Source organism: Oenanthe melanoleuca, chromosome 7 (genome assembly GCF_029582105.1).
Source record: "Oenanthe melanoleuca isolate GR-GAL-2019-014 chromosome 7, OMel1.0, whole genome shotgun sequence".
NCBI lineage: Eukaryota > Metazoa > Chordata > Aves > Passeriformes > Muscicapidae > Oenanthe > Oenanthe melanoleuca.
The window spans coordinates 32,184,084-32,208,709 of record NC_079341.1 but is presented as its reverse complement, the minus strand read 5'-3'; the positions used below and the strand labels follow the sequence as shown (position 1 = coordinate 32,208,709).

Genomic DNA, 24,626 nt, shown 5'->3' with positions numbered 1-24,626 from the left:
AGATGTTTAGGTGCAAGAAGACAGATAACAAAGTTAAAGCTAACTAAATAAATAAATAACAACCATCTAGTCCATTGTAACATTGCTTTTAAAATATCTGGACTGTATCTCTTTAAAACCCAATGAAGTGTAAGTAAATAGTAACACACTTATTTTGTCTGATGCCCACATTATTCTTTGGGTAGCTTAATGGAGCTTCTGTGAACTGAAAATTGCTTATAATACAATAAGAAGCCTATTCCTAGTAGGTTATTGCTCTCATACTTTGTATTTATGTCACAATTATGATTCTGTTGCAGAAATCTATTTTATAAAGGAATTATGACAGGCAGAGCAATCACATGAAACAAATGCCAGTTTATCTCACTGATAACTAATTTTTTTCATCTTTGGAAATACAGCAAACACAAATGGAGTTTTATTCTACAGCATTCTAAAATAATATCCATAATATTTATCTGTGGCCCACTGTGCATGTTTACAAAAATAACTCTCTTCAATCTTATTAAACAACTAGAATGATGGTTGTATTGTGATTGCACACACTATTATTTGGATTCATGCCTTTCATCATGAAGAGTACTTGAATTTTATATATTTTCCTTGGATAATTATACAGGATATTTCTGTTAATGTTCATAAGTTATATTTGCCATGGGAGTGAATTATACCTGGTAGCATAGTGTGCAACGGGCATTTCATGGAAATCACTTTTTTGGGGGAAAAAGGTTCAGCCATTCTGAACCTTTATAGCAAAAGAAAGCCTTCTGTTGATTTTAATGAGGTGTGAACAGGGCACTGAATGAACGAGTAAAAAGCCACTGAAGCCTGATCTGGCTCTTAGAGTGGGTGTAATGCATTGAGGTAAGCCCACAGTGAGAGTTCTGGCATTATATAAAATGTCATTGTTTCCTCCTGTGCAGGTACACAGCTTTATTTCTTTTATACTCCACTGCTCTCAGGAAACTGAAAACCCAGTTACCAAAAAAAAAAAAAAAAAAAGGTGTTTTATAGGAAATTAATTGCAAGAACTTTCTATAAATGTTGATTGGTAGTGATACAATTTAGTCATAATTGGGAAACAAATTTTTTCTTACCATGACACACATTAAAACTGAATCCACCTTGAACAAATTTTTAAAGCCTGAGTGCACTCTGCCCTAAAACATTTTCCTTCACCCTATGTTCCTTTTTGTTAGATGATTCAGAGCAGATGGAAGATTTTATTCTTGCTGTTTTCTGTGTTCAATAAATATCATGATGAGGCAGTTCAGAAGTTACAGAGGGGAAGAGCCTGTCAGAGGTCACTTAATTTTATCTGTTCTGTGCCCATGTGCCTGGACCTTTCCTAGAAAAAACATTTAGAGCTGGTGGGATTTTACAAACCTGCCAAACCTGTTGCTGCTCAGAAGAAAGAGGTGCTGCCTCATGTCTGATGGGCTGCACTCACTTTGTCTCTGATGTGACTCAGAGTGGAAGGATCAGACATCAGTGTGAAACAAGCCTGGACTGAAGTGGCTTTTCATGTTTGGCCCTATTTCTGTTCTTGTCTTTCTCTGATGGCCCCAGTCACTGATGCACCAGCCCAGCCTTTGCAGGGAGGCTCCAAAAGGAGCTGCAGACAGGGAGTTTGAGCATCCCCTGGCTAAATGCAGATGGGACATGGGCAGCTGGTCACTCCATGGCTAATTCCAGCTAGCAGCCAGGAACAACAAGTGTTTTGTACAGGAAGAGATTCTTGAATGAGCATTCCTCTGCCTCCCCAACCTGCTCCTTTGGGATCTGTAAATTTACTTATGCTGCCTTTGTTACTCACTGCAAATAGTATAAGTGGTTGTAGTGGTTTTATCAAAAGCTGACATTCTTTTGTCTCTTTGTTTTCCTGCCTGTTCGTTTTTCTGTCATCTTTTCATCTTCCCAGGGGGAAATATATGTAGAGCTGATGAATTTTTGTGCAACAATTCCCTCTGCAAACTACATTTTTGGGTTTGTGATGGTGAGGACGACTGTGGAGACAACTCTGATGAAGTTGCTGAAATGTGTGGTATGGCATTATATTTTTCAGAATTTTTTGTATAATAAACCAAGGCTGACATTTAAGATGCACAAATTTATAAAGGCATGCTTGACTTAAATTTTGTTTTGCTTTTAGAAGATAAGCTTGAAATATGTGATATAGCTTTCTTTTGTTGCTGCTTTACATGTAATTCCAGATATTTGATATTTGCTATTTTTGAGAAATGTAACTTTTCTGTAGGAAACGCACAGAGGGAGGAAAAAGTTACTTGTGTGATGCAATATTGAGCATCATTACACTTCCTACTTCTTTTGCTTTTTTCCTGCCATATTTACTGGTTCTCAAAAAATGGAGCAGATCACCCTTATCACACAAAATGTCTAAACGGAGAACTTAGAGCGCCAACACATATCTGGCTTTGATGTGTCATTAAAAAAGGATGAATAGCTGGGTAACAGCTGGTTCCTTTCCTTGCTGTGCAGTGAAGTTTCCCTGCCCCCCAACGAGGCCATACAGGTGCAGAAACAACAGGGTCTGTCTGCGGCCCGAGCAGATCTGCAACCAGGTCGATGACTGCGGTGACAACTCGGACGAAGATCACTGTGGTAGGTGCAATTTTCTTCCAAGGCTTTCAGTCCACAAAACACCTGGAAGGCAAACCTGGTTACACAGATCTGCTTGTCCTTCAGCAAAGCTTCACTGGAGGTTAGCAGGTCAGAATTTGAAAGTGAAAGAAATTAAGCTTGAAATCATCTCCAGTTACTTAACGCTTTGCAGTCATTGCCATTTATATCTGTCTAAAATAATCTGAGAATCTGGAATACTGATTTATTTTTCTCTTATTAATCTGTAATTATGTAGATAAAATCACGTATAAAGCCAGACCATGTAAAAAAGATGAGTTTGCTTGCAATGACAAGAAATGCATTCCCATGGAGCTGCAGTGTGACTGGTTTGATGACTGTGGAGATGGCTCAGATGAGCAAGACTGCAAAATAAGTGAGTTGGGCTGCAAGATCTGTTTTCTTGATTGTAGCAGAAAAGGAACAATTAACTGAGACATTCATCTGTGCAAGACCTATTGAACAGCTCAGAGCTCTGCTTAATGGAGTTCCTTCTTTCAGTTAGAAATGGATGGAATTCTGTACCACAAGAGCAAGGCAAATTTTATAGCAATTCAAATTATAGAGGTTTTTTGGTGTAGTTATGAGCTCTTTATGAAATTTAAGTACAAGCTGATTGTATTTTGTTTCATATTTGCAACAAGAAAAAATTTAGTATTAAATTATTGATAGGAAATGTATCTCTGTTAAATGCTGTCATTGCATAAAATAAAATTATGCAAATGTAGATAAAGACTATAATGTCATTTATTTGTTAAAAATTTACCTGATGATCTTTAAACAGGAAGATGAATTTGTTTTTCGTTTTTACTTTAGGTCTCTTTTAACACTTCAAACATATCAGGGATTTTTTAAGACATTTTGCTTATGTTTAGGTGTTGCTGAATATACATGTGAAGATAATGTGAATCCTTGTGGAGATGATGCATTCTGTAATCAAACAAAATCATCCCTTTTGTGTCAGTGTAAACCTGGATTTCAGAGAAACAGGAGGAATAGACAATGTGAAGGTACAGATATTTTCCATCCTCCCTTGTTGTGAAGTATTAAAAGTCAATTTTGTAGTCAATTTTCTGTGCTGGAGAAGGAGATACATCTCATGTTTGGGTTTTTTTCCACAGAGTAAAAGCTGTTTGATAGCTATGGGAATAAGAAATTTTAAAGAAAAAAAGCAAACAAAACCAAACAAGACAACAACACCCCTGCCAAAAAACAAAAACAAAACCAAACAAAAAAACAAACAAAAAAAAAGCCAAAAAAACCAAAAACAAAAAAACACAGAAAGAATTTACATTTTAACTGGAGAGGTTATCCAAGATTTGACATTAGTTGTGAATGTCAAAAGGTTCAAGTCAGGCTATTAAATAATTTAAGGAGTTAATGTTTTTTTTTTAAGGTCTAGTAGATTTTTTTAACGTTGGTGTTGAGGTTGGCATATGAGAATATTTTGAGATGCTTGAAATAATGAAGATGCATATCACAAAATTGAAATCAAAGTAAACAAATAGAAAGTGAAATTCCTTAGAAAATGTAATCTTAATATGTAGGATGCCATATTGGTCAGCAGGAAAAATTTTATGAGTTTACTTTGTTCATCTGCTTTATTCTATGGTTGTATGAACATGATAAATAATAGTGTACTAAACTACAGGTATATAAATTACATTTTTTTCTTTATAGATATCAATGAGTGCATGGTATTTGGTGCCTGCTCCCAACACTGCCATAATTTAAAGGGCTCTTACAGATGTGCATGTGAGAAAAATTATAAAGAGAGGAATAACAGTTGCATAGCAAAAGGTAAGGCTATAAAAATCAAAATAGACTGTACTGTAATTTGTTATAGAGGTTTTCCATAATATTTGAAGCAAATTTGCCATGGGAAGATCACTAATGAGTCATTAGTATTTCACACATAACATGGACTCTCTCAGGGTTTTGGAATCATTACCTGTTACCAAAGAAATCAGATTATGACATGGGAACAAACAGGGTTACTAATTGAAGACAATGGTTTGTTATTATAGGAACACAGACAAAATTCTGAAGGCTTACAATTTGAAAATCTGGAATCATTATCCTAAATCTGAATTCTGCACAAGCTTCATTTCCATTGTAATATAGTTCATGTTTCCTTCTTTCCCTCACTGGTATTTGCTTTAACCAAGCTTCTCTTTGTTCTTGCATTTATCAGGAGAAAGGGAACAAATGATATTTGAAATTTCAGACTCATAAAGAGGAAGTGTGTTGGACAGACATTGTAAATTGATTCTCTCTGGATAAATGTGATATGAATGGGGAAATAAAAATAATCCAAATACATTCTAAATTATCAAGCAGCTGAAAACTCAGTGAATTTATATTAGAGAACATTTTCTTATGAAAAATATACAACATCTAGTTCTAGATGGTATCTGGCTATCTTTAATAAGGAGATATAAGACACAGGTTCTGTTGCAGTCAATTTCAAAACTTCCCTGCTTCACTAAAGATAAAATCATTCCACTTCTAATTTCCAGTTGAGCAATGTTTATTGACAGCTCTGTGTTCCTTTAATATATACTTTTAGGACTCTCTAAATACAGCAGGCAGATGAAAACATGGATTCATTTGGGCTGAATGCACTATATCCTGAATTTTGTATACTGCCTAAAAATGCTCAAATTCTTACATGGCATACTCCTTAAAACATAGTCCTGGCTGTGTCACTGTGTGGTTGGAGAGCACTGAAGTTGATATGTTGATATTAGAATATCAAGAGTTGCAGAGTGTAGGTGTTTCTGCAGCCTTCAACAATCAGAAAATAATTTTAACATCAGAAATTATATCAGCTGAACACCAAAAAGCTACTTGAGTCAAACACACTGATTTTGCATTAGTTGACATTTACCTTATTTTTGTTTCATTATAATAATCCCTAGGCTCTGAAGATCAAGTTCTCTATGTTGCTAATGACACTGACATCCTGGGTTTTGCATATCCATTCAACTACAGTGATGCTCATCAGCAAATATCACATATTGAACACAATTCAAGGATAACTGGAATGGATGCATATTTTCAAGGGGATATGATTGTTTGGAGCACTCAGTTTAATCCAGGAGGGATTTTCTACAGAAAACTTCACGACAGAGAGAGAAGGCAGAGTAACAGTGGCTTGATAGTAAGTGATCAAAATCAAAGATTAAATCACACAAATTTCATTCAATTTACCTTTCTATTCTGACTTTTCTGTAATAGCATGGGCTGATTTAGTAAATTAAAATGTCTGAGAATTATTTTATTTCAGTGTTATGTATGGTTTCTAAAGCCTTTCTGTTCAAGACACTGACAGATTTGGTAGAGTCTCCAAGACAACAAAATTGTGGGATTTAAAACCTTTTCTACAGAGAAATGAGCACTATATTAAACTTTTGGGAAGTCTGCATACCATCATGATTTTTTATTTCAAGAGAGAAAAGTGAAGAATATAGTATATAGAGGAAGAAAGCCATGAATTTCAAAACCTTGGAAGACAGAAAATGGAGATAGGCTAAGCACAAGTTTAATTTGTTCAGTGATTATATAAACAATAATATTGGTAAAGTTATTACATATATTTAAACATTAGAATAATCAGTATTTATTCCCACTCTTGTTGACCTGCATATTATCTTATTTTGAATAAGCATAAATATAAGTTTGGACTTTGAACAGATATGTGGATTTTCATAAGCTTGGGTAATTTCAAGTGGTCTTTACTTGAAAATAAAATAAATGAAGTTTGTTCCTCATTTTGCCTAAAATATTTCTACAAAATTCTCCAGGAAGTGATGTTGCTGAACTGAAAATACTAATGTGGTCTTTACATTGGTGTTTCTATAATGCTGTAGATTTAGATTTTGGGGGTTTTAGTTTTTATTGATTTTGACAGCTGAGTAGCATTTTTAGTTTTTTTTTCTTGGCCAGTTAGAAAAAAACACCTGTCTGGGTCTTTCATGTTTCCTTAAGCTTAGGAGAGGAAACAGTGATGACCTCCCATCACACCCAGCAGAATAAACAGGAGTAGCAAGAGTAGCCCAATCTTTCATCTATAATTCATGCACATCTGAAACCACTTCTGAGTGCATTCCATCCAAGGGTATTTCCTCTCCAAATGGATGCCAGCCCCGACCTTTGACACCAGCAGGGCAAAAAGCCTGAGGATGTTGGCAGCAATGGACCCTGAAGATGCCTTGAGTCTGTTTTGGCATCTTTGTAAGAGTGGTTTAAAACCAGCACTTGCACCTGCCCAGCAGAATTGTCTAGATTTTGTTCAGAGAGTGTATGGGAAGTAGATCTGAAGCAAATCTTGATCCAAGCCAGACAAAGCTTTTTTACAAATCTGAACGTGGAAAATGCACAGATTGCATTTGAATATATCTTGGACACTTCTCATTTATATTTGTGAAACATTTGCTTCTCATTGTGCTTAACTATTCAATTATTTTCCCAGCATTATCTCATTAATATTCAAATATTGTTGCCTTATTTGCAGCTGATCAATAGGTTAATTGGTTTTATTGTGTTGCTTTAATATTGTCACTGAAATTTGGTTTTAAAAAGCTTGAGAATTCCTTAATTTTAACCTAAGTTTTCTTTAATGGGCAAGTTTTCAAAGGTTACATTATAACTTTTATATCTCGACTTTGATATGTAAATCAGGACAGTAAACTTGAACAAAGTCACCTGCATTTTCAGGTAATTACATTAATGCAAAAATCCATCTCAACCGAAATTGCTCCATGGAATTAGCATATCAAGAGCCTTCCTCAGAGAATAGCTTTAAGTAGCTCTCCTAATTTTCTGTGAAAAGGAGTTTAGGACTGGTACAAATTCAAGCATTAAAGGAAACAGTAAATATCAACTCTTCAGAGCTTATTGACAGATGCAGAAGAGGATTTCATCCCCCTGAGTTCAGGCAGTCCAAGTGAATTGGTGATAACTGGAGCAGCAGTTTGCTGCCCAGTGCTTGGAAAGAGCTGGAGGAGTTACCTGAGGTGAAAACTCAACATGGTGTGACCCACACTTCAACTGCAGTGCTTTATTTTATGGAAGAGGACAAGAGATGAGCATGAAAATGGTGCTGCCATATAACAGGAAGAACAGTCAGTTTTTTGGCAGCTGCTCCAGCCCCAGCGTTCTGAGATCCTCACAGGGACCTTTAACCTCTCCTCTGGTGCATCCACTCCTGTTTCCCAACACTCACCCCAGGGCCCAGAGCATCCCTGTGAATGCAAACTATTTACAGCCCTTTTTCTCTAAATAGGAGGAGTTTATGGTTTTATCTTAGAGCTACATCTCTGTCTGGATGAAGTTTATGTACTGAGAAGACTCTTTCTGGAATTAGCTAATTTGGATTTATAAATGATCCTACTTTATGTAATACAAGTGTTGGTTTGGTGAATCACTGCACCCATTGGGATGCTCATCTGTCAACAAAAATGTTCTGTTTCAGTGGGCAAAAAGTCTAAAAGTTTTGTTGCTTTTCATTTCTTTCTACTGTTCTAGTGATACACCATTAGATAATGTATTATTTTTAATGAAGATATTTTAGGCAAAATAAAACATTCCTTTATTTTGTTCAACAGCAATTCCATACCCAAAATATCTGCAAAATAAATAAAATACTGCTTCACATGTGCTTCTGAAACAAATTAGATTTGTTACTTAATCTTCCTGTTAAGCATTGCAAAGGGATGTGTTCTTACTGCACGTGCAACATATTTTCAGTTTTAGGGGATAAAAATCTGTAATCTGCCATTTTATGAAAAATGTTTCCAAGTCCAAGTTGTTACTGCAACTTCTTTTACATGCTTGCTTGCTTGTTGGTTTGTTTGTTCTGTTTTTGTTTTGTTTGTTTGTTTTTTTGTTATTAATTCTTTACCTTGAAAGCAGAATTTGCAAAATACAGCAGTTCTGACCAAAAGTCATCGAGCTGACGTGGTCTGTAGCTGTGCAGAGACTTCCAAAGTGTGAAAGGCAATTAGGTTTCAAGCCCCAATTTTTCTAATAAGTTGTAGTGCATTTTATTTAGCATCAAAGTGGGCTAAAATTAGTGTAGAAAAACATTAATGTGATTTTCTTCCTGTATTTTCATCCTTATTTTATATGCAGAATTATTCTTCAAAATTAGCATAATCCAAATAAGCTTTTAGGTAAGAGCTCATTTCCAGCTAGTAATTTTACTAGACAGTGTGAGAAGATGCATAAGACCTCAGAAATATGATGTAGCTGAAACTTAATGAACACAACTGGAAATTACACAGCCACAGCATCAGTTAGTGGCTTTTTTTCCTTTTTTTTTTTTTAATCTCTTACACCAGATGGCTCCTTGACATTTCTTATACTCATCTTCTTCATTTGATCTTTAATATTCCCACCCAGCATCACTGGAATTTCACTTTCCCTGTCTGGTTGAGGAGAAACATCCTCAACATGCCCATCCTTGTTCTGGAATTTTTGTAGGATGTCCCTTGTAGGATCACCTTTTTTGGGATTGATTTTGCTGCTTTATTATTCCTCCAAACAGAAAACCAAGATTCTACATATCTATAAAACAAACCTTCTCTAACATTTTTGCAGAATTAAAAGTTTATGAGCAGTGAACACAATAAATTCACGCTTGTGGTCCTATTACTTCATCTAGAGAATGAAATGACCTTTATTTTATGATGAAAATAGTCTACAAATGTCTTGTGGTATTAGGGAACTCTGACACTTCAGGATAAACAAGTTATTTTAGGATTTTCTTTCCTGGTTTTCAGTTATGTGTCTTAGTAGCAATTCATTCCTCCATTTTCTAGGAATATCTGGTTTTTGTTTGTAATCTAACTTGATATCATTTGATGTAAATAGGCAAACAATTGTTTGTGTGTTTAGCTCATGCTGGTCTTGAGGTTTTTATGACACATTGCATTCATGTTAGAAAGAGTTGGGTAAACAGGTGATACTAATTTCTGCTGGAATTCTATTAAATTTTATAGAAATTTGTTCATATAAATCTCCTGTTTGGAATATGAACTCCTATCCTTAGGACCACCTTTCAGAGCTAAGCCTTAATGATTGTGAAAAAAAAAAACCCCATGAAGATCCTGCAGTTGATAAATTTAATGTTATAATCAGTCAAGCCTCTTTCAGGTGTGAAGATGAATATTTATGAATACAGAGAGGATTTTATGCAGTTTTCTAAATGCAGAAATTTTCTCTACCCTTGGCAGCCACTCCTCAGGATGGCTCATGCTGCTTTCATTGAGGGCTTTGGGATAGAACACCTTACCATGGTTCTGCATGGAATAAAATAGCTGCATAATCCTAAAACTTCCTTTTCCTGTTTCAAATTAAAGCACATAACACTTGTTGGCTTCAGTATCAATAATTCAAGCAGTTTGTGCCAAAGTGACTTTTCCCTAATGGGTAGCCTTAAACTTGAGAAAAGATTTGAAGCATGGACTTGAAAGGGCATTTCCACAAGTCTGACTGCAACATCTGTTCTTTCAGTGTCCAGAGTTCAAAAGGCCCAGGGGCATTGCAGTGGACTGGGTGGCTGGGAACGTTTACTGGACTGATCATTCCCGAATGCACTGGTTCAGCTACTACACCACTCACTGGACCAGCCTGAGGTACTCCATCAATGTGGGGCAGCTGAGGGGACCCAACTGCACCAGGCTGCTCACCAGCATTGCAGGAGAGCCATATGCAATTGCTGTCAATCCTAAAAAGGGGTAGGTATCCTTCAACATCCCTCTGATTTGGTAATTCAAATAAAATTGTGACATGGGGCAAGGGAAAGAAAATCATGTCTGCAATTGTCTAAGCTAACTTTTCACAGTTTATTTAATTTCCTGCTCATCTCACCTAAATGTAAACCAAGACCTCTACTGTGCCAGGAATGTTGAAAGGCTCACAATTCAGCATCAGTGAATGTTTTGAGGTTCTGTGCAGGCATTCAGCTTGATTTTTGTGTTTAATGTTTTCAGGATGATGTACTGGACAGTTATTGGGGATCGGTCTCACATAGAGGAGTCATCTATGGATGGCACTCTGAGAAGGATCCTGGTTCAAAAGAACCTGCAAAGACCTACAGGTAACATCTTATTTTTCTCAAATACCTGGTACTCACTAACTTAGGAAGATGGTTTCAGTTAAATATATATATATATATATATACCTGACAAAACACCCAAGAAATGGAAATTTTCCTGTATTAACTGCATTAAGATACTTCAGTAACATCCCTCTGTGTTTTCTTACTTTACTTCATGGTAGAAAATAGATGTTCATGGAGTTTATTATTTTTTGTCAGATATTTAACACAGGCCCATGTAGAGAGAATGCAAAGAAAGAGTTCAAATCTTTAATATTTTCTCCCAGATAGGATTTACTAATATTGTTTACACTGTTCTTAAATTTATTACCACATATGGTTTTCCTATTTCAAATAAGAGGGAGTGGGAGTTTGAGAATTTGGGCTTGACTTCATAGGATTTACACAGAAATGACTATCACAGGAGTTATATGTATAAAACAAATAGAAATACTTCTTTCATCTCTGATACCACAGAAGATACATTGAGAATTTTAGTTATTTATTAATTTGCATTTAAATCTTCTCATTAAAATGCAAAGAATAATTTAAAGCTGGAGTGGAGACTGCTTCTAAAACATGCCCCTTACAGACCTCATATATCACACAGAACTGACACATTGTGATTGCCTTTTACCAGAAATTATTCTCTTTAGCCATATCCCTGGATGTCAGTGTTTCTTTTAAAGAGGGTTGTTTTAAATGGAGCTTTAAATGTAAACATATCTCACTGTGAGATATGACTCTGTGAGTCAGATTTTCTCCACTTCCTCTCATCTATCTGTAGCTGATTAATTTATGACCTTAAGAGGAGTGTTTTCACTGTTATGTATAATTTCTTTTGATGTATTTTTTCTGACTTACCTAGTTACATAAATAGGAAGAAAAATACCTTTTCCCATTCTTATTAAAGATGCACTGCAACTTCAAAAGCTCAGAATGAAATTATTTTATGGTTCCAATATTTTCTTCAGGCTGAAGTTTTAGACATGACCTAAAATGTCATATTAACTATTTAATCTTCCTCTGTGAAGCATGGACTGCTTGATTAAACTATTTAATTATTACCTAGAGGCTGGGTATTCATAATGCCATTGAACTTTTAATCTCTTTTGTTTTATTATCATATACAGATATATATATATATATATATATATATTTATGCCAATACTGCTGTTTAAGTCTTGCAGCACTAATATAATTAAATTAATCTGATTTTTAATTCGTTAAGACTGCATGGGAAGTATTGGTGATAAAAATGAGAACACAAACACAGCTAAATATTTGTGGAAACAGGGTGCAAAGATTCCATGAATTCTGAATGCTTTGTTTTTAACACAGCACCACACTAGTGTAATTCACATATTAGATTTTGGTTGGGAGAACATATTAGAGGATTTGATTCTGTATTTAATTCCCACCTGGTATTTATACCTCTACCTGCTGAGGAGAATGGGTTAGAAAAGGTGCTGACCTTGGACAGAGTAGGTAAAGAAATAAAAAACCATGGTTGCCCCAAGGGGAAGGTTTAAGTGGGAGCTGTTGTATTTTATTCTCTTTGGTTTCCAGTCAAGTCTTTTCATTGCCCAATATTTTGTGTACATAAGGATATGAATGACATAAAAATGTAGAGTTCTATAAAAATACCAATTTTTTTTCAGGTTTTATGTTCTTATTTGAACTTTATCTCCTTTGTAGGTCTCGTAGTTGATCAGTTCAGCCAGCGCCTGTTCTGGGCTGATTTTGAGTTGTCTGTTATTGGCAGTGTTCTTTTTGATGGGTCTGACTCAGTTGTGTCTGTGAGCACCAAACAAGGTATGCAGAGCCTTGGTAGAACATGATTCCTGTTTTATTTTATTTTATTTTTCACTATTCAGAGGTGCCAAGTCAGCAAAGATCAGAGATTATTGAGTAATATTTTGTGCTTTTGATAGACAATGCTTCAAACATTACCTAAGCAGGTGTTTCAGATAAGATAATTTTAGCTTTAAGATAATATAATAAAATTACCTTAGAGGAACAAAGATTCAATGATATGTGCAGATCTTCAAGTTTAGGTGTTATTGAGTAACATTTAGGTTTGATCTCTCTTGAACTTATTAGAGCTGCCTGCATTGAATTGGAGTTTTAGGGGTTGCAGAGCAGTTTATCTGATTCAGTTCTGGGAGCAAAAATAGGCTTGGCTTTCAGGTCAGTGACTAATCACAGAATTCTGCTAACAGAATGTGAATGAAGAAAGATCCTTTTGATAAAAAAAAGGAGATTCTGGTGAAGCAAACAGTTTTCAATTGCATGATGGCTTTTCAACAATTTGTTGAGTAAGAAATTTTTGAAATCTGAGTAGAAAATAAAAAGAACACATTAAAAAATATTTGAAAGCAGCCTTTTGTGGGGATTGCTTAGTGGACAGTTGGTTCTGGAGAATTGGCAGGATGTTTACCTGGTGCTATTGAGTATTTGAACCCAGAATTCACCAGGATATTCTGGAATACACCAGAAGGAATCTCCCACAATACTAATTGGGCAGGATAGGATTGAAATCATCTCATTTTTGTTTAAAAGTATTTTATTCCACAATTTGTATCAATATACATGAAGATAATCATCTGAAGGGAGATCACTTTGAGTGTAGGGATCTGACCACAACTTCCACTAGCACTGGACCCAAGGAAAATTGTGAAAGTTTAAAAACTGCTTTGCAATGAGAATAAAACTTTCAAACCATTGAATTAAACAAGTAAAAAAAAATTAATTAGAATTCATACATATTTTTATGAGAATTAAATACTGAGTACCAAGGAACAACAGGAAAAATAAAGGCTGGTTAACGAAATTAAGTAAATACAAGGGAAATATAAAACCATTTTCAGAGTAAATGGAGAAAATAGCAGGCACAAGGTATCACAAGGAATGACAGATTCTGCTTCTTTATGGCTTCAGGAAGAGATGCATCTCAGGCAAAGAAGTTTTAGTTGAAAGCTTTAGTTGCCTTATTGAGGGTAAATGTGAAATTTTACTGCCACTTGTACACAGGAAATCCAACTGGTGGCTTAATAGGCCCTCAGAGCTCTTAAAAATGAGGAGTTGGTAGAGTTAACAATTTCTTTTGCATTAATTTACTATAATTATGAAATAAAACAAGTGTAGTACAAAAACTAGCATTTCAAATATGTTAGGAAGGAGCTGAAGGAATGTTTTGTCAGAATAATTTCTTTCATGTGAAGCAAAATGACCTCTTTCTTCTTTGTCACATCCATCTAGTTAAAGTGTTGTACCTAAAGTACAACAGGTAGAAAAAGTCTGTTCTAATTAGTGAGTTGTTACTACTCTTTCTTTTTTTTCCAATGATCAGCCAGTTTCTGAGGCTCAATTGTGTGGAAAACTGATAAAAAGCTTGACATTTAAGTTGCCTGCAAAATGGGAAGAGTTCCTTTGAGGAAGATTGCCTTTATTAAGGTAGTTTTTGTGGGGACCAAACAAATTGTCTGAAAAATAATGTCCTTAGGTTAATCATAGTAATGAATTGAAGCTTTTATTTTAAAATGTTGTTTATTATTTGAATATGAATATGTTTGTATTTATTATCGCATTTTATTCAAGGTTTACTGCATCCACATAGAATTGACATTTTTGAGGATTACATATATGGAGCAGGGCCTAAGAATGGTGCATTTAGAGTGCACAAATTTGGCAAGAGCCTTGTAGAATATCTAAGTGTGGATGTTGATAAAGCAAAAAGTGCCTTGATTTTCCACCGCTACAAACAAATGGACTGTGAGTAAGCATAATTCCTTTAAATTCAATATCACCTCGGGGGGGGTGGGAAAGTAACCAAGTTGTATAAATATAAACCAGGGCCTGATTGTACAAACTGAAAATAGATTTAGTCATATTTCTGTATATAATTTTGATGTGTTTTCAGTCATTTCGAAGGACACTGGGCAGATTTGTACAGAAATGCCTTCACTGTAACTGAGATATAAAATAAATAGAAGAGAGATGAATAACAATTCCTCTAGCCAGCAGCAGACAAAATTTTTTACTCCATGTTACCAATTCATTTTTTGGTAATGGAATAAATTCTGTCTTTCTGTGGGTCTTGCTCTGCTGTTTGAGGGAGTGTGCTCATGGACTTGAGGCTGGGAAGTGGAAGTATATCAGAATTTTTGTATCTGATTATTTCTCTTTTTTTAGCTTCAGAACACAGTTCTAAATTTTTTTAGATAAAAAGAAAAAAATCAGCATTTCTAATATTTTATCTTTTTCACCAGTGCCCAATCCCTGCTTGGAGCTGACGTGTGAATTCATTTGTTTACTCAACCCTTCTGGTGCAACATGTGCTTGTCCAGAAGGAAAGGCATTGATGAATGGAACATGCATTGATCAGAGCCTCCTAGGTAGGTACTGAGAGCTGCAGGAAAACCAGAAAACAAACAGCTGCTCAGTTTTGGCCAATGCAAAAGGCCAGGCTGCCTGAGTGCAAATTTTTGTAATGTTCAAAACACTCATTGCTTAGCTGAAATGGAAAGGATAGGTGAAAAAAAAAAAAAATCTCTGATTTAAAAAAAAACAACTTCCCCTGCTAATTTTCATTTCATCAAAATGAAAAATGATCTTTCAGTTTAACTGATTCAAGGTGATTCTTAAAAGTGAGTGGGGTATAAATACTGACCAAAAGAAGTTTCAAAAGCACTGAGGTGTTTTGGATCCCAAATTAACAGTGAGTCATTTAGGAGGAAAAAAACCACTGCAGCAATGGTGAAAAGGCAGTGAGAGCAATGTAGGAAATAATAATGACTTTGAAGTAACAGCCAAAGGAACAAAACCTGCAGCATTTTTATCTAAAATTATGTCTTCTGGGAACCTCTATAGTGACTAATACACAGGAAATCAGATTTCATGAGAAAACAGCCTCTAAGTTCTCACTGTTTTTTAGGGATGCAGAGAGAATCTTTTCCACAGATTATTGAGTACTTTAAAACTGTCTTCACTCTAATTTAGGCCATACCTAGCTTGGTCACACTGCTGCAATGACTTCTCAGCCAGCTTGAATTTTAAAATGTTCTAGAAATCACAGAATAGCATTTATTGTGTGTATTATATGTATTAGAATGTTTTCCTGATGTTTAATTCCAGGCTCAGAAGTGCAAGTGATGGGTTTTTGGTGAGATCCTCTGTGCCTAAAGTGCTCAATTTAGCAATTAAATTAATTTACCTGAAATAACATAATTCTCTGGAGAAAACCTCACTGATCTATACTACCTAGGCTTTAAATATTGAATTAACAGGACTGTGTTTTAGTGGTTCATGAAGTGGTATTAATAAAACTGTTCAACTCTGGACATAAATCAGTCTGAACACCTTCCCTGACCCTCCAAGTCCATCTCAGGTGGACACTTGTCAAGAATTTCTGCTCTTACAGCACCACTTAAAAATTATTTCAAATTACCCACAGTTACTACTTAGGTGTTGAAGAATGGGCAAATAAAATAAATTTGTTTTTCACTGCTGACTTGTACCAGTTTGAACTCATAATTTCAGTAAGGCTTCATTTTTCACTTTTGGACAAAGGATTGTGCTGTGGTAATGTTTTCAGGAATGTGTGTTTTTATTAAAGAAAGATCTGAAGAGGTTTTTAAATGACTTGTTATAAATTTTTATGGATAGATAGAAAATGCCTAGAGAAGCATTTTTAATATATTGATAATTTTGAGTACCTTCTCATGCTGCAATATCTGTTATGACTTTTTAAAGGGCTGCTGAATAAGTGTTTCCTTAGTTTTTTGTTTACATTTCAAGTAATGTCTAATGTAGGCTTTTTCTTACTTTTTTTTTTTTTTTTTTAATCTATGTTATTTTTGTAATAGTAGACTGCAAGTTTGGTAGTATAACAGGTAACAAATTATGAATTGAAATTTCTGTATCATAGTACTACTCTCTAATAATTTTTTGTACTATTTTGTTTGGTTGTTTTTTTTTTTTTTTTCAAGTGTAAGTGAATGTTAAATGTTTCTTGCTCAGATTCCACATAAGCTTCCAAAAACCAGCAGAGATTTCTGGAAAAATCAGAGTTGAACCAAAGATCAGCATCTTGAACTGATACAGGTTTATATTTAAAGGCTGACTGACAGTCACTTGCCATTAATAGGTCACTAATAGCCCACAAACAGAAGAAAAATCCATTTATAAATCAGGTTATTTTCCTTCAGGAGGTTATACAGTATGGAATAAAATCTAGCAGCTGCAGTTTTCCTTCTCTGATGAAGATCTAGAAAATGTATATGAAATATTCCAGAGCCCACACATTCATCTTGTTTAAAGCTATCCAGAGCATTTTTGGCACAAAAAATCAAGATGTCAGGAACCCAAACCAGAGAATCCTGCCTTACTTGGCTGTGCACTGTTGAAGGGTGACCTGACAATCCAAAGGGAGGTTATGCAGGCAAAACTTTTTCTGTTGGTCTCCAAAAAAATCATGATTCAAAGTCAGTCAAGATATTCTTATTGATTTTGGTGCTTTTCTGGTTTTTGAGTTGTTCTGGTTTTATTGTACTTCTACACATCTATTTTAGGTTGTATATGAAATCTTTAACTTTTAGAAGTTAGTAGCAAATGTGAATATCAAGAACTAGTAGTGTTGAACTGTACTTTTTTGAATAATATATAATTCAAGTTACAATAGAAAATAGACTCTTAAATATTCATAATATTTTTAATGCCTTTGAGTGTTTTTTGGGTATTTTTAAATGCAATAAGAAAGCTAGTGATAGATTTTTATGACTTGGCACATTCAAAACGGGACTACCATCCCAAATTCAATTCAATTTCTTCTTAGTCTGTCTACCATAAAGGTTGGTGACTGCAAGGTCATCTCAGTCTTGCCTGTTCCTTGTGCTATCCCAAAAACTGAGTGAAATTCTGGACTGTTCTATTTCTTTTTTTTTTTTTTTTTTTCAATCAGAAGAAAATTAGCTAAAATTCTACATCCTGTCTTTGTCCATTGTGTTATTTTTCTTCATGAGTCCTGCATGAGGAATTTTAAATATTGACTCCTCAGTGCCTTTCTGTAGGGCTGAAACCAGATTGCCTCAGACAGCTGTTTCCCCAGCACCTCAAACAACTGATGGGAAAAAGCTTCTGGGTTAGATCTGGAGTTTTCAAGCTGGAGTCATTACAGCATATGGGTGTGCTACATCATAGAGAATGTTTTTTATAACAGAGTGCAAGTTCCAGTGTTTTCTGAGATAAGCTTCCATCTCATTTCTCCCTGGATGATTGGGACTGACCAACCAGAATTTTTGGGAGTTTATTTATTGACTAAAACAGGCTGAATTTTTCAGTTTGGAAGCTACCCTTTAGTTCTCCTAAAGGAAAGAGCAGAGTGCCACCTCATTTTCCTAAAAGAGACCCCTGGATTTACATCCATTAGGTTTCTTGTGTCTAATTGTCTGTGTAGCACAATGAAGCTAAAACTGTACCCTGAGGATGAAAATGGAGAGACTTGCACTGGAGGAAAGCTTTGAGTCCCACAGCTGAACGAGCAGGAGAAATGAACATTTCCAGGAGTTCCTGTTCTGGAGCCTCACGTTTATCACTTTCCTTTAAGAGGGGAACATTTCTGCTCCTTTGCTTGAATGGAAAGCCTGAGGAAAAAAATCCAAAGGCTCAGAAGTGGTGTTGCTTCTGAACAGAGATGGAACATTTAATTTATCAGGTTGCTTCCCTCAGTTTCTGTGGGGATTTGCCCACTGCCTACAGAGATTGCAGACAGACAAAGCTTTGGCTGTGGTTGCAGAGGTTCATCCCTTTGTACCTTCTTTTTCAACCCCAAAGTCTGCCTCAGGGAGGAGGAGCTACTGCAGTTTGATCCTTGGTATCTTTTTCAGACTCCTTTGATATCAAAAAAATAAGGGTCACAAAGAAATCTGCTTCTGGTTTGAAAAAAAATAAAAAATCTTTTACTCATGGCATTTCTTCTGTACTTACAAGGGGGTTATTGTTGGGAGGGGTATTTCCCAGTACAGAGAAAATTGGTGCCAGTTTGATTTTCTCACTGTACATCTTTTTCTTAGCCATTCTCTTCCTTTCAAAATTGTAAAGAAAACAGATTTTTTTTAAGAGGAAAAAAAAAAGTGAAGGGAAAACAAAGAGGAGCATCTGTCTTACAGCCTTCAGACACAATTTGGGGAGAACAACTTGTTCTGATACTTCTCAGCATCTGGCAAATTGGCAGGTGTAGTACAATTCTCATCTGAAGGAAGATTTATAGAACCTTACCTCAACATTAGAGCTCTGCTCTCTGTCTTTATTAGGTGCATTCAGCTCAGTAAAGGATGGACTACACCTTTGTCCAAGGGAGCCAAGAGCAAATAACTTCCTGCCCCATGGATGAGTATTTCCCACTGTGGGGAGGGAAATTCTTCTTGTCCCAAAGAATGTGGGTCCTGAACCTTGTGCTCTACAACATCATCTCCCTATTTAACTTGTCTAGTCCAGAAATAGGGGGATATTTCAAAAGGGAGAAAATAGCAAAAAGATGCATTTTTTTTCCTCAGGAAAGAATAGGGTTGTTGTAGAAATGCCAATAAAAGAGTGTATTGTGTAAGTGGGGGAGAGGAGTGGAATGTCAAAAAATTGAACAAGTGAAAGAAAAAAATACCAGTAGAGTTCACAAAGCTTTGATTTGCTGTTTTATCAGTGTTTCTTCTTTGTAAGATTTTCCTTTTGCTTCCAGTAAAAGGGAAGAGTCAAAGATGAAGCTGATAAGCCGAAGTCTATTAATGTTGTGTCAAACAGTTTTCCTGGGAAGAAAAGCATAAGAGAAATGGCAAATCAAAATTATTTGATTGTGTATTAAAGATTTTAAGATTGAAATAAGCAAAACAAGTCAGCAGAAGGCTAAATATCCAGATTAGGAGAGAATATATAAAATATATAAAATATATAAAATTACATGATCTGAGAGATTCAGTAGCTAGACTAGGAGTAGGATAACAATTGAAATGATATATTGCTGTCATTTCAGAAGTGAAAAGAGCAGATGAGAGGTCTTTAAGTCTGAGTTTAGCAAGCTCAGAGCAGCATTGAAAACTGGAGTTAGAAGCTTTTGTGATTTTGTCTTCTTAACAAGTTTGTTCCAGACCTGTTCTCACTTCTTTCCGAATTATTTTTCAGTAATTCTAATTAACTGTATTCAGCTTTTTACACTAATTCCTCTGTATTCTTCTCCTGCATTCCTTTTCTTCCTGTCTTCTCCTAGAACTGTTCTGCTCATGTCTCCCACACAAAGGCAGGCATGTCATCCCCTTTTGTACTCAGTTGATGTGAATCAGTGTAATTTGTTTCTTGCTTTTACCTCCAGACAACAAAGCAGCAGCATTAAACCCCATGTATTGTTCAAATCTACTATACTATTTAAAAACTGCCTTTTCCATTGCATCTTTCAATCCTCTTTCTTAGCTTATTGAAAGTCCAAAATTGCTGTATTACCATTTCTCTGTTCCATATAAGAGTTGTACTGAAACTCTTGAATTTAAAATGTTCCATGGAGAACAAAATCTATAGTAATTTCCATATTTTCCCCTTATTTTATATCTTAATTCTATGGAATTGCTCTAAAAGAGAAAAAAAAACATGTTTTTAATGCACTATCAGAAAGGTTCATAAAAATGAGCAGTTGTCTGTACTTCACTGTTATTTATTCTGTTTTTGCCAAGTTCTGCTCCATAAACTCATGACTAATGATAAGTAAAACAGATAAGATAAGCAAAACAAAAATAGACCTTCTCTCCAATAAGATATGCTACATTATCCATTCAAACAACTTCTGTAATGAGTAACCCAGGAACGGTTCATGGAACATCAAAGGATTTAATGAACCACCCAAATTAATAAAACACTGAAGCATCCTTAAACTCCCAAATACAGAGTAGCTTTCTTACAGCAATTGTATATATCCAGAGTGGATACAAAAAAAAACCAAAAAAACAAGTCCAAACAGGATTTCATATTTTTATTGTAAAACACATGAAATAATGAGATGCCAGTCAGTCCATCACAGAAACTTTTAAGATTTGCTGCCTAGTTGCAGCTTAATTTTAGAAAGGTGCAATTATCTGAAAGATGGCAGTTTGCAGAAGTTTTGTTTAAATAGACTGGATCCCAGGTTTTGTGTCTGCACCACCTCAGCACTGGCTGTGAAAGGAGGCAGCAGGAAAGAGAGGCTTGGTGCACCCAGAGAAAGGGCTCTGCACAAGCACAGCTGTATTCCTGGGTTTTACAGAGTTCTTTTTGCAGAGAACTTTTTAGGAAAACTGGATATTCTCTACCTAAACTCTGCATTATGTGCACTACACAATGTGTGTCTTTAAACCTACAAGGAGTTGCTGTGCCAGTCAATGACAGACCTTAACCAGTAGGGGACAAATAGGAACTTTGACTCTTTTTTATGAATTGTTGGACTAAAGCAGATTAATTCAGCAACACTCCTGCAGCTGATGGATGTATTATTGAAAAGTCCTTGGTACTTGTGGCATCCCTCTTGTCTAAAGCCATGTTGGCTCAATCCCTGGAATAGTTAGGAAGCAGTCTGCCTTCACAGGATTGCTTTGTTATGTGATAAATGAAACCTCATTTCTGCAAGCATGATTTGGGCTGGAAAGGTGCTTTTCTGCTTCTTCAGGATTACAGCTGATTGTATGTTTGAGCATTGTACGTGTCCTCATCTATAACTAATTTGTTGTTGTTGTTATCATTGAGTGATTTTATACCTTGTTCATTGAAATTAAGAGAGGTTTACTGTTCCAAGTGTTTCTAAGAGAGGCACAACTCCAAGTATGAAAGAGCTTCACACAAAGACTGAACCTGGCCTGACCAGAGTTTGTGTCCCCTTGCACCTCATCACTAAGAGGGTGGCACTGCTGCCATAAGAATTGTGATTGCACAGGAGCAGGCAGCTTCCCTTCTCAGGGATTTTACAGTCTGAGCAGAAAAAAAAGAAATTATCAGAAAATATGACTTAAGAGCAACAAGTTTGTATGCAAACCAGTTTTTGAAGATGGCTTAAAGGCTAAATAATTTCCTTTTAAATATTTTGAACAGGGCTTAGTTAAGAAGGCTGTTAGTTAGCAGAGTGTGGAAGAGAGATCCAAAAAAGACAAATAAAAAAGGGCTGAGGCCAACAGAAAATGACTGGGGAGTTTTCTGAGGTCTCCCAGATGAAACCAACATTCAATACTCCAATTTTCAAACTAGGAATTACAGTTTCAAACAAGAATCCATACTATCATTGCTAACTCAGATCTCAGGGAGTCCAACTTCCCTGTGCCCTGCAAGAGCTCCCACCAGCTCTGCAGCTCCTGGCAGCCTCTCCAGGCTTTATGGTCTCTGAAGTCTGTGGGTTTTTTCTGCCACTGTGGAAACAGAAGGGAAAATTTACTTTCTCCATTCTGAAATTTTGCCCCTCACTGATAGAGATCCATGGCTGTGTTTGGGGCCAGGTCCTGTTTTCCCTTCCATGAAGCTGGGGTGTTGAAGCTCTGTGTGTGTCTCTTGCTGCAGATGACAGCTGTAAATTAACCTGTGAGAATGGAGGGAAGTGCATTATAAATGAGAAGGGGGATCCCAGATGCCACTGCTGGCCAAGCTACTCTGGTGAGAGGTGTGAAACCAATCACTGCCACAACTACTGCCAGAATGGAGGAACCTGTGGGGCCTCTCTCCTTGGTAAGTATTGCTGAACAGCTCTATTCCTGGACTAAGTGTTTGAATTTGCTACTTTTTATGGTATTTTTTTTCTCTTTATTTGCTCTGTCTGTACTTAAACATAGCAGCATATTCCCTATATATTCTTTGTAACCAATAGGGCCTTTCATTCACTTATCTGGGTGTTCCAGCACAATTAAACTCTGTACCAGAAAAGGGAGAATATAAGTAAATATTCAGTGTTAAGACTTGTATGCTGAGGAATTGTAAAGCAAAATATCCAGTCAAACTACATCTACAACAAGTCTTCTACATCTTCTCTCTAAATTTAAATTAATTGACCCCTAAATTTATATGTGCATACACAGAGATATTTGCTGAAATACCTGGCCTCAATCCTTTACCTTTGTCTTACTGGAGTTCAAATAGGAATTTTACTCATCTAATTCTCAGGAAGATTTTGTTGATGAGACCTCAGATCCTTCATTTTCCTGAAGGAATTTGAAATTACAGCTCCTGGGTTCAGGAGATTTATCCTGTTAAAAAGCAGGCACTTGACAATTGCTCTTTGTCCCTAACACATAATCTTTTGTATTTGTATAATGTCTGGGCTAGAGAGGAAAAGTGTGAAAAGTGCTCTAAAATGCAGCAATTCTGTGAGAAAGAAGTAGAACTCTATTTTCTGCTTCAAGGAATATTTAAATATTTGATTCAAAATACAAGATCTGGAGAAGGATTTGCTGCCTCTTCAGAAGATTTCATCTGCTTAAGATGCTGTGAATCATTTTCATTCTTAAAGAAAGTCCAGGCACCTGACCTTGAGATGTTTGTGACTGTTCAGCACAGAGACTCCTCCCTGTAATGCAGAATTGTGTATTTGAGTGGGCTTAGATGGTAAAGATTTCCTCAGCACTCCTTGCTAATTAACCTTAGCCTGTGTAATTTGGTAGTTTAGCCCCACTTGCTGGCTTCTCTGGAGCTTCGTCCCATTGACTGATGCGTGGTGGCAAAATTCCAACTGAATGCAAGCCCAGTGATTTATTCTTCCAGTACTGAGTAGTTGAGGGTTAATAATGTTGTTCATAATAATGACTAAATATCAGAAAATGGGAATTACCTGTACTGGAAGTTGATGAATTAGGCTTTAAACTGCTCCTAACAGCTGATAGAACTACTGACACAAGTGATAAGCAGCGATTTTTATCAATGTGGTGAGATCAATAAATGCTAAGTGAGGACGGGCAAGTGAGTGGAAGTGATGGTTTAAATGGTGTGCAGAACTTCCTCATCATCTGAAGAGGGGATGTTTATTCCCACATTTTTACATGTCTGGCATCTAATTGATTCTTTTGTGGGGTTAAAAGGCTTAATAAAATTAATAACTTGGCTCCTGGAACTCAGCTCTGTTGTGAGTCCTGCAGAGTCTCCAGGGTTTTATTTAATCCTTTTCTTTTGGCAGTAGCCACAGGGCTCTCTCACCTCCAGCAGTTTGTTCTCCCTCTCCCAGGCAGCTCACACTTGCTGTGCTCACACAGCTATCCCATCACATGGATAATTTTAATTTTCATTTTCCTGCTAAATCCAGCCTCTGAAATCTCTCAGCCTTTCTAAAAGAATTAGTGCAGTCGGTTTTGCCACCAGTGGATACAGGCAAGATATGAGCAGGGTCTACAATACACTTTGTTAAATTCTTAATATGGGCTTGGGGAGGTAAGAATGAGCCTGAGGAGGGCAAGAATCAGCCTGGGATGCAGGAATCAGCCTGGGGATGCAGGAATCAGCCTGGGGATGCAGGAATGAGCCTGATGCTCAGTCCCAAATGGAATGATGTGTCTGCACTAAAGTGCATCAGGAGAGCCAGCATGGGTGTCACCACATTTCATTGCTCAACTGCCTGATGTGGGGGGAATCTGGATCTTTAACAGCAGCTAAAGTTTATTGTAGCAGACAAGACCAAAGTGTGCCTTTAAGAGCTGAGAGCAGCACAGAGCTGGTTCTGATGGCTGTACCTGTGCATACCCACTGACAGGAGTATTATTGTGCTGTGCTGGGTCCCTTTAGTTTCATCAAATTTTTAAGAGTCATATTTCAAGTTAACCAGATGTCCTATCTGCCATTTCCAATTCATGAGGGTAGCCATGCCTTGAAGCCCACACCATAACTTTCATGTGCTGGAAAT

At 36.2% G+C, this 24,626-nt stretch overlaps 1 protein-coding gene across 1 annotated transcript in view; it reads left to right on the top strand.

The window, feature by feature from the left end:
- Positions 1-24,626, top strand: part of LRP1B (LDL receptor related protein 1B) — a 610,286-nt gene that overhangs the window by 553,847 nt on the left and 31,813 nt on the right. The window contains exons 72-83 of the mRNA XM_056496787.1: positions 1,922-2,044; positions 2,500-2,628; positions 2,879-3,016; positions 3,516-3,650; positions 4,321-4,440; positions 5,562-5,803; positions 10,159-10,382; positions 10,638-10,744; positions 12,443-12,559; positions 14,345-14,518; positions 15,016-15,141; positions 22,304-22,468. Coding sequence (XP_056352762.1) covers positions 1,922-2,044; positions 2,500-2,628; positions 2,879-3,016; positions 3,516-3,650; positions 4,321-4,440; positions 5,562-5,803; positions 10,159-10,382; positions 10,638-10,744; positions 12,443-12,559; positions 14,345-14,518; positions 15,016-15,141; positions 22,304-22,468 — 1,800 coding nt within the window. The remainder of the gene's footprint in view (positions 1-1,921; positions 2,045-2,499; positions 2,629-2,878; positions 3,017-3,515; positions 3,651-4,320; positions 4,441-5,561; positions 5,804-10,158; positions 10,383-10,637; positions 10,745-12,442; positions 12,560-14,344; positions 14,519-15,015; positions 15,142-22,303; positions 22,469-24,626) is intronic.